General features: G+C 24.4%; 1 protein-coding gene across 1 annotated transcript; it reads left to right on the forward strand.

The window, feature by feature from the left end:
- The first annotated feature begins 1,784 nt into the window (after positions 1-1,784).
- LOC100159840 (protein phosphatase 1L) lies at positions 1,785-7,496 on the forward strand. Its single transcript, XM_008186057.3, has 5 exons — positions 1,785-1,919; positions 3,327-3,839; positions 5,166-5,595; positions 6,207-6,337; positions 6,432-7,496. The coding sequence occupies exons 2-5, from the start codon at positions 3,666-3,668 to the stop codon at positions 6,834-6,836; spliced, it is 1,140 nt and encodes a 379-aa protein (XP_008184279.2). The 5' UTR covers positions 1,785-1,919; positions 3,327-3,665; the 3' UTR covers positions 6,837-7,496.
- Positions 7,497-11,130: the final 3,634 nt, after the last annotated feature.

The following is an 11,130-nucleotide window of genomic DNA, read 5'->3' on the forward strand; positions in this document are numbered from 1 at the left end:
AATTTTTATATCTAAGGATTAAAAATTTAAAACAAGATTCCACGTAAATATTTAATTATGTTGCCAAAAATTCTAAGAAATACATAAGCACAGTTTATTTTTATAGTAATTTTAATTTCAAATTTGGACGAAATTATATATTAAAAAACCTGGAATAACTATTTTAGTTATTTTGTTGTGATTGTATATTATTGAAACTTCTAAAGTATACTATTATATATCTATGATAGTACCACGATTTGTTGTTGATGTATAACGCGTTATAACTTATAAGTACCTAATGGATATTGTGATATGATTAATTTGGAATTTATTATAGATACCTATTATTGGTCAATTTTTTAATATCATAGATAAGTATATAAGATACCTTATACCTAGACTGACATACCGTCTCCGCTCAGAATCGTTTTTCTTATACAGTGATATTATATCATTGAATTCAAATTTAATACTATCCATTATACAGTGACCCACTTGTAACCTACTGTACAGTAGAGCGACATCCACTTACCCACCTTTTTTTTTTTATTTTTACTTAGCTGTTTTTTATACGGTGTTCGACAAAGTGTGTTTCTTGTGATACAATATTATATCATTGAATTCAAATTTAACACAATACATTACAGTGATGCCCCACTTGTAACTTACAAGTGGAGTTGTAACCTACTGTACTTAGATTCGACAATCACTTGTCTACCTTTTTTTAAAAATATTTAATTACATATTTCACATTCTATGTTGTATTAAAAATAAACGTAAAATATCATATCATACCTACATACATATTATTATTTTTTAATATTAATTTAAAAGGAATAATCAGTGAATTAAGATTTTCGATTGTTTATTATTTTTATAAATAATTGTACTTTTTTCGTTAAATCTTTCGATTTTATTGAAATTAAAAAAAATATCATCGAGAACATAGGTATTTTGCTTGCTATCTAAAACTATTTCTCCCAACAAAAAAACTACATACTATCTATTTTTTTGTGAATTTAGGTAGTTCTTCTACACGTTCCTCTCGTATTCTTCTTTTCCTTATTTTCCCCGGAATTTTCTTTTCTAAGGCACGAACGACGTAGTCTTTTTTCCTTTTTTTTATTAAGATTATTTTTAAGTAAGTTATGACCATTTTAAAATGTAAGAACCTAGTTTTAAAAGGTTCATAATTTACATAAAAATAATAATATCAATAGAAGCCTACGTCGTGCCCAAGATAAATATCTTACCTTTAATTTTTATAATATGCCAATATTCACTCTAATATTATAAAACTAACAGTACACTAATTAAACTGGTAAACGAAAATTTGCCATGTTGTACGGACACAATACATGGGTGTAAGACGTCCTCTTAATTAAATTAAATTTGTACTATTTGTACTATTTGTACTATTTTTTTTCCTATTTAATAGTTTACTCCTTTAACTCTGCGCTCGATTATTATGTTCATGAATCATAATTGGTACTCGGGTCTCAGATACTAGATAGTAGATACCATGAATCATGAATATAAATATTTAGCCATGGTAGATACGATATAATACAATATGATCCGACCCACAGTTATCTATACTAATCTACTATAATATCTGTACTAGACAAGGTAATTATAATTACCTTGGTACTAGATATCTAATTCTGATCTGTACTACATAGATATCTGTGATCCAAACGATATTGTGGGGAACAACGGGTACTGTGAACTACTGTCATCCACGATAACGTCATACTGGTCTATTATCATTATTATTATTATTATTATTATTATTGTGATCACAATTATTATTCATTTTACATTTAACTATTTATTAATGAAAATAAATGTTTGTATAATTAAATAGTTCTATTAAATAACGGCAGATTAAAAAAAACATAATAATAACATTATTGTTTGTATTCGTACATATTCTTGTAAGTATTATTTTTGTTTTGCGTATTTAGGTAGAATTATTATAATTTCTAGATGACCAAATTATTATACTCAAACATATAAATAAAGCTAAGTCTAAGCAAGAAATTAATATCTAAATTCGATCCCAGTATCGTTAATATGAAATTTCAATTATTACAAATTATATACATTTCATGACAATCATTCATATTCTACTTGGAATTGTTTTTATATTGTTGTGTGCCAATTGGCCACTGCTGTATGATAAACATAAACAAAGGACATTTAAATTATAAACTATTTTAAAGTATAAACACATTTTAACATTAAAAATGTATGTAGGAAGAAGGTAATATATTTTTCACAAATCACAATTGCCAACGGCATTAATTACCGAGTATATAAAAAATGAGTAAAAGCCCTTGGATAAAATATACTGGTCACCCAAATTTGCTTATCAAAACTGCTTCTTTTTTATTCATTGTTGTATTCTAAGAAATAAGCATAAAAGTATAATATAATAGTTGCCAAACAGGAACTTGTCTGATTAATACAATATTTATTATTTTATTTATTCATTGTTTTTTGTTGTTTATATCAATGATGTATTATAATTTTCTTTATAAAAAAGGTCAATCAGATAAAATTGTTAGTTTGCAATTGTTTACCACATGTATACAGCTACTAATGTTATGTCATTATTTAATAAACTTATACATTACTCACTTATTTAAAACTGTAAAAACTTAAAAATAGCCAATTTACTAAGAAACTAAGAAAGAAAATGTTGAAATATTTAGTTCAAAATATTCCTTAGAATTATAATCCTTTCAGATATTCAGACCATTACTATTTTTATACAAATGGTTCACTTTTATACTATAAAAACACATGAGTCCAAACAGTCATAACATTATATTAAAAACAGTAGGTATTCAAATTTTTCAACTTTTCACAAAATAACAAATTTAGTGATAACTAGAACTAAGAAAATATAACAACAAACATTAATAATACTTAGAGAAAATAAGAGAACGATATTATTAAAAAATCAAAAATAAATTATCCAACTAACAACTATATATATTAAATATATTATTTCTATTTAAAATAGCTGATATTAATAGTAGGGGGGAAAATAATAATTAGATGTGGTATATACCATCATGACTATAACAAAAACATGGCATTATCAAAAAGTTTTGTGGTAGACTATAACTTATAGTGAATTGGCACTTTGTTTCTTTTCATAAATCTTTAGAAAAAAAAATACTTTTGTTAAATAATTGAGTATAAAATACATAAATAAGTATAGAAAATACTATTACAACTTCCAAGCCTTAGTTGTAAACTTATACCTTATATTATAAGTAATACTGTTTTACATTCGTATTAAAGTAATTTCTAATCCAAAAAATTTTCCACAGGATTTTTTAAAATAACATTAATTAATTCATGGTCAACAAATATTTTATCAATTGTAATGGATGATAGTGTAGAAGACAAAATAATATATCAAGTTTATTTGACACACATGAAGTTACTATCATCAAAACTGACATCAGCTAAGAACAAAGTTAACTCTTTTAACAACATGTGGAAATACATGCAATTTTATTTTACCAAACCAGAAGTAATATTTTTTTTTAGCATTAATACTTTGTTTACTATTTTTCTCCGGTAATTTATTTCAAAGCACAAATGGATTTTTAAAAAAAATTAATCGAAGTCTGTCATTCATTGGTTTTAATGATTTTCAACAATTAATGGTTGATGAAAAAGATGCACTTAGTAAAAACTGGAAATTTGATGGTAAAAATGTTGCTCTATATGCTATCAAAGGTCGACGATCACAAATGGAAGATAGATATGTCATAAAAACTAATATTATGAACACTGGTATATCATTATTTGCTATTTTTGATGGACATGGGGGTGAAGTAAGTAATAACAATATTATTTTGTATTAGCTTGTTTAAAAAAAAAAAAATATTATACAAGACATGTCCTACATATATTAAGATTTTAATTTTAATTATAATTAATTAAAAGTAACATTTTAATGAGTTGATTGCTGTAATATAATTCATTTATTTAAAGAATATTCTCATTCACATAAAACATATAAATAAACTTTATTATTACAAAATAAATATAATATACATATACAATTTCTAAATTCCGCTGAACATAAATTTAAATTTAATAGAGTACCAACATATGCATAACCATATGTGTAAAAATACTTTGTAGGTACTGCCATATTATAAATAAATTATGGTAAATTAGACTTCTACTACAATTGTTAACTGTTTTAAAAGTTATTTTTCTTAATTAAAACAGTTTTTATTTTGTAATTAATATAAATTAAAATCTAGGTATTAGAACTATTAGTATTTCAACTTCAAATTATATCAAATTTATTTGATTTTAAAGTTTTAGTCATTAATTTTATAATATTATATAACAGTTTTAAGAGAAAGAAATTCATTAAGTAATTAAACAAAAAATACAAAACTGAACATATAAAAATATGCAGCATATTAAAAAGTAAAATAATTCAAATAAATTTGTACATTCTATTGGTCACACACTTGGTGTCCCCGTGCGGGGTAAAAAGTTTTCAGTGAATATTTTTTTTTTATTCAACTTCATTCATTAATAATTAGTAATTACATGTATTATTTGAAGTGCACGTAACTGCTTTACATAAAAAATTGTATATTTTAGATTTTAATTAAAATATATACATATATATATCATAGTTATCGGTTGTGCGGGGTAATTAATCACCCAGCCTAAATATATCACCTAATCACTATAATTTATAATAGTTATTACAAATTTCTCAAACTTCATACTTACCTAATATTTTTATATATTTTATGGCTGTTGATTACATGTTTAATACATTTATGAGTCAATAAGAACTTGTTTTTTTCAATCAGTAGTCCTGAACCGTACGCTAAAGTCGTTTGTGTCTATAAGAATAATAGTTACAATACTTGGTCGCATGGGGTAAATATTTTCTAAGCACAATACAATTGGCTATGGCAGACGGTTGAAGCTTACTGCTTCAACAAAACAAGTTCTCTTTGACTCATAAATTTAAAATAATGTGTAATTAACTGCTATTCAAAATATAACGAAGGTATGTTATCTTGAAACTTTAATGATTTCTATATTTAAAATTATTTACCCCGCAACCGATAGAAGGTTAATAAGTTATTCATGCCTTGTAAAATAACCGTATAAAAAAATTTCAGTTTGCTGCAGAATATGCAACTACGCATTTAATGAAAAATCTTACAAACAAAATTATTGAAGTAAAAAAATTGCTCGATGAAAAAACTGATGCAACCGAAGAACTAAAAATATTTAATTCAAATACACCTGATAATTTAACACCAAAAATGAAAACAAAAATTATTAAAATTGAAGAACATACGCCTACAAAAATGAAACCTATAAGTTCTGCAGATGATAGCGTTATTAGTCTAAACAAACATAAACAAGACCCTTTAAATTTAAAAAAAGACATAACTACATTAAAAAATGTTGATGATGAGATCATAAATCCTTCTTCATATTTACAAAAAGATGGAAATATTAATTTTTCAAAAATATTGATTGATGAAGTTCTAGCTGCAGACAAACTATTAATTGAAGCAGCAAAATTAACTTATGATATTGCCGGTAATATTTTATTTAAGTTTTATTAGTAAAATCTTGAAGTTTTTATATATTGGTAAATTAAAAGTGTTTAAAAAAACTGCATTCTTAAGCTTTTGAACCTATCTAAATCTAAACGAGTTACACATCTTTGTACCAATATAACAGGGCAATATTTTAAATTTAAGTACATATAAATTTGACGCCCCAGTTCAAAACTGCAATAACTCAAAAAATTAGTATTTGGGTATAATGTGTTTTCTATATTGATTCTCTATGAAACCTAATGTAAATTATAATATTTAAAATGGTCTCTCGTGTACAATAATTTAACTGTATTTAATTGCTTTCTTGAACTTATAGTATGATGTAGTATGATGTTATAGTATGATGTACCTAACTCAAATTTGTTGTAACTCGAGTTGTTGCAGATTTAAACTGAGGCGTTGTAATGCTTATAAAAATACCTTTTATTTTATTTTTATTCCGAGTAAATAACAATTTTATTCAAACTTTCCTATCTTTCATTTTTTTTTTTACTTCCCATTTTTGCTGTGAATGTGACATAATTATCTATATACTTGCACTACTAAAAGTTTTACTATATATTTTATATTAAAATCAAATGATTTTAGGTAGCACAGCACTCATTGTTTTAGTTGAAGGCACTACATTATTTGTTGCAAATGTTGGAGATTCAAGGGGTGTTATGTGTGATAAGAAAGGAAATGCTATACCATTATCATTTGATCATAAACCTCAACAAGTATTTTTTTTTAAATTAATATATTTATTTAAATTTTACAATATAATGTGCTCTTTAGATGAAAAAATATATTTATTAATTTTGTATAATTTAGATGCGAGAAAAGAAACGTATTGCCGAAGCTGGTGGTTTTATATCATTTAATGGTGTTTGGAGAGTTGCTGGTGTATTAGCTACTTCCAGAGCACTTGGAGACTATCCTTTAAAAGAGAAACAATTTGTCATTGCTAATCCAGATGTTTTAACATTTGATTTATCGCATCATGATCCACAATTTATAATACTAGCATCAGATGGCTTATGGGATACATTTACAAATGAAGAAGCTATAGAGTGTATTAAAAAACATATAGATGATTCATTTTACGGAGCCCAATACTTAACAATACAATCATTTAATAGAGGATCTCTAGACAACATTACTGTACTAGTCATTAAATTCCCACCTATATGGAGTAAAGAATCACAAGTAGTTGATCATGGTGGTAGTAAATATTAATTGTTAAACATAATAGGAATATTTTATAATTTTTTACCTCTAAAGCTAATTTAACCTTGTATTTAATTGAATACCCACCTATTTTAGTGACTTATATTAAGAAGTTAATCTTTGGTTTTTTTTTCAATATAACTGTTATGTTTACTGTTTTGTATAATTTAAATTAATATATGTTGTATATCAATGAATAACAATGGAAAATTATTAGTTCTAAGGCTTTAGAGCACAATATATTATTATTAATGCCAAATATTACTAAATACACACATACATACATTGTATACATCATACATTCAGTAACAAATTGATTATTAAATATATATAAATAATTTTGAAACTGTGTGTCACAGAATTGCTAGAATTGGTAACCTTGCAAAACAGATAGAAAAAAATTGTAATTTATCAAGTTTGAAAAAAAATTTAAGAATGTAAGTATGTAATCTAAAATAATTGAAACATTACTGAAATATTATTATTCATTACAATTATCGGCCATTTTTATCTTCTTTTCTATATTAGTTAATACCTACAATAAAATTAACTTATATAATACTGTAGTCTCGTATATTTAAATTATATTTTATATATTATGTTAATGTTAGTGGCAATCTACAAAAATAATAAATACTCTTGATTAATATAAAATATGAAAATTTAAAATCATCATTTAAAATGTGTATTGGACTAATATGAAAAGATGTAAATCATACTTCTAGTCACTTGAATTTCTTATGTTGCGTGCATTTAGTAACAAAAAAAGTTGTTTTGGGTTTATTATCACAGAACATTTAAAAACTAGCAAAATAGCATTTTCCAACAAGATATAATTTTTTAGGTTTATATGCAGGGCTGTGAATTTAATGCACTAAAAAACCTTAAAAAATGCATTAAAAATGTCAAAAATATGCAATAAAATATGCACTTAAAATGCAAAAAAAAAGAATATAAAATGTCAAAAATTATAGCATAAAATTTATTAAAAATGGTTTTAATTTAATTTTTATATTTATATTAATATTGGTTGCGATAATTTATTCAGTGGTATATTCGCACTTAAAAAACCTTTACAAAGGTCACTATTAAAACATGAGTTTGACGAAGTTGTGATCAAAGTTTGAAGACATGAAGTTTCTTTATCGTTTTTTTTTTGGACACCTATAATATGTTTGTTACTGGCTACGTGCTGTTGTATTGTAAATTTTTTTTCCGCCGAAACCTTAATTTCACAAACTTTTCAGAATAATATTGTACCATCCGTACTAAAAATATCACCGCCAAATTCATTGACGTACTTACGTAATTTTGACGAGAAAAGCGGTTTTGATTTCGGCATTTTACACTTCACTGTACACTTGCGAACGACGAATAGGTACTAAACGATATTATACTGAAATACCTACTAATAACTTAATCTGGAAATTCATGACTGATATACGATATGCCACAATAACTTATCTAAGTTATCTAGTTGTCTAGCAATTGCCTTATTTTATCGAATCGTTATCTTTACCTAACCCGTATATAGCGTGTGACTTGTGTAAAATATTATTTAATAAAATATAAATTTGACATAATAATATGTATATATTATATACAGCCCGTGTAAAATAAAAAAAAAAAAATGTTTCAAACAAGTCAATTGACGGAATTTGATTAAAAATACTAGAAAATAAACTAAAAAAGCAAAATATGACCTAAAAAATTAAAAACGTCAAAAAATGCAAAAATATGCAAAATAAAAGTTTCATAAATGGATTCGTTATTACATAATTCAAATTATGTACTCACAAAGCTATGTTTTACAATCACCAAAAAAAAATGCACTTTCCTATGAATTCACAGCCCTATTTATATGTATTGCATCTTCGGTTCCTTGGGAATAATTGGAAAAAAAGTTTAGAACAAAAATCTATTGTAATAAACTTCAACATAATATATTAAAAACACTTGCCATTTATTCAATATTAACATTATTAACTAACAATATTAAACATTATAACAGTTAAAAATGTAATTAAAAACTAGTCAAATTTAACATTTCATACTGATTGGACGGAATATGAATTTACAGTCACAATTTGAAAATCACATAATACAGGTTTAGTATTTTATAAAAATATAATTAATAATTTAAATTTAAAAAAAAAACAGAATAACTAAAAGTATTTAATATTAATAAACCGTAAAATAATACCATAATATGTTACAATTTCATTATCATAAAAATAATAAATGTTACATTTGAGATTTTTTTTCATTATCACAAAATGCAATACTCAACAGTTTATTTCTTTATCTTAGGTTGTATGCTTAATTGTAAATAAATCTTTTAAATTTGTGTACATAATTTAAAACGTCTTGTCCAAATATGAAAATTTAAATTTTTGTAAATATATTTACAAACATTTTAAACAATCAGAATTGTTCACAATAATTACAATATTAAAATAAACACTAATCTAGATATCAAAAACCCTGTATTCCGATATTTAGACTAAAAATAATGGCATTAAATACAATGAAATTAACATATGATATAGGATGAAAATACAATTGTGCAACAATACAGAACAATAAATTAATATAAAAACAATAAATCCAAAACATCTTGTCCAAATATCTAAATAAAAATTTTTGTAATATATTTACAAATATTATACTAGCAATCAGAATTATTCACAATAACTCAATATTAATAAAAGGTGGGTGCCTTATACTATATACATTGATACTTGCAAGTAACTAAATACAGTTTATATTTTAAATAAATGAAGTAAAGTTCATAAAGAGTAGGTAGGATATGAATAATTGTGTGTATAGGAATTATGTTTTATTATTAAAAATAAAATAAATGTATTATTAAAATATTATCAAGTAAAAATGTGTATTTACAATGTGATTTATGGAACATAGTATCTTGGAGTTCAATCACAATATTGTCATATGCAAAATAATAAAATGAAAACACTATAGAATTATGAAAATAAAAAAGTCAAGTTACATACCCAGATTTAGGCATAAGCAGTGTAGGCAGTGGCCTACAAAACTGTGATTGACAACAGATTTAGGGGTGCCAGCAACAATATTTTTTTAATAATTTTATTTTTGATAAAAAATACAAATTACTTTCATTTTTTTTTTGTTTAAGTACAAGAGTTTATGCTACATTTTAAACTAATTGATTCGTTTGTACCCATACCTAAAACCATGTAGTTATTGTACTGTTAATTTAATAAAATTGTTTACATCATTTAGACCATAATACGGCTTTAAATTTATGTATACGTATTTAAAAATAATAAACATCATATCATTTTATTTTAATTTATTTTATTGTGTTTCTTTATGTTCAAATAATATATCCAATAAGTTACAAATATTATATGATTTATTCAAGTTTAATAACGATAAGATTATGCATATTGATTAAAAAATGTATAAATATTATACAATAAATGTATAAATCCAAATAAAACAAAAAAAAAAAAAAATGCCACAAAGGGATTTTAAAATAGGGACATCACATTTTTTAGTCTGTAGGCACCATTGGTCTTAATCCGGGCCTTCATTTGCAGTATATTTATTACTTTGGTACTTATTTTACACATATTGAACTATTGGATGCACTGACAAGTTTTGTGTTAAAAAATACCAACAGCCTTATAACAAATATATCATATTAATTTGCACATAGTGATGATGATATTAACGGCAAGTATATGTACCAAAAATTGGTATTATAAACCATAGTAAGTAGCAGCCCAACGCCTATTACAGCATTAACCGCCAAAGATAAAATTTGTAAACTAAAAAGGTATAGCTTTGTAGTAGATTTGGTCTCAACAGATTTAAATTACTTAATTCCGTTATATTTTAATATAAGATTTGAATTAAACAAATTACAATTAATATGTCACGAACGACTGGTAATTGGCCCAAAAAACTAATCTCACCATTTAGGTTGTACAGTGCATTTTTCAATTGTTAGTATTTTGAACACCCTGCAATTAATTTGAATAGAAAAATTCACGATATAATATCACAGAAAAAAAGAGAACTAAACATAGAAAAATAATACAAGTATACCTAATTGTGATTTCTAGTTTTTTTTAAGTTAAAGTTTATTTTAATTAACTATATGTAGTTGTAAGAGGAATATTTTCCAGTACGGCACTTACTCAATAATAGATATCCACCTAAAAATGAATTATCCCAATTTTCCATAGGAATGTATATTTATGAGTTAAATTCATACAAATATTTCTAAAATGATCGAATTATTTGAATTTGTAAG

The sequence above is a fragment of the Acyrthosiphon pisum genome, chromosome X (genome assembly GCF_005508785.2).
Source record: "Acyrthosiphon pisum isolate AL4f chromosome X, pea_aphid_22Mar2018_4r6ur, whole genome shotgun sequence".
NCBI lineage: Eukaryota > Metazoa > Arthropoda > Insecta > Hemiptera > Aphididae > Acyrthosiphon > Acyrthosiphon pisum.

Excerpts from the sequence above, each read along its gene's own strand:
- LOC100159840 (XM_008186057.3), top strand. The coding sequence starts at position 3,666 with ATGGTTGATGAAAAAGATGCACTTAGTAAAAACTGGAAATTTGATGGT. Across the intron at positions 3,840-5,165 it reads TTGATGGACATGGGGGTGAA|TTTGCTGCAGAATATGCAAC; the intron begins GTAAGTAATAAC and ends AAAAAATTTCAG. Across the intron at positions 6,338-6,431 it reads TTGATCATAAACCTCAACAA|ATGCGAGAAAAGAAACGTAT; the intron begins GTATTTTTTTTT and ends TGTATAATTTAG.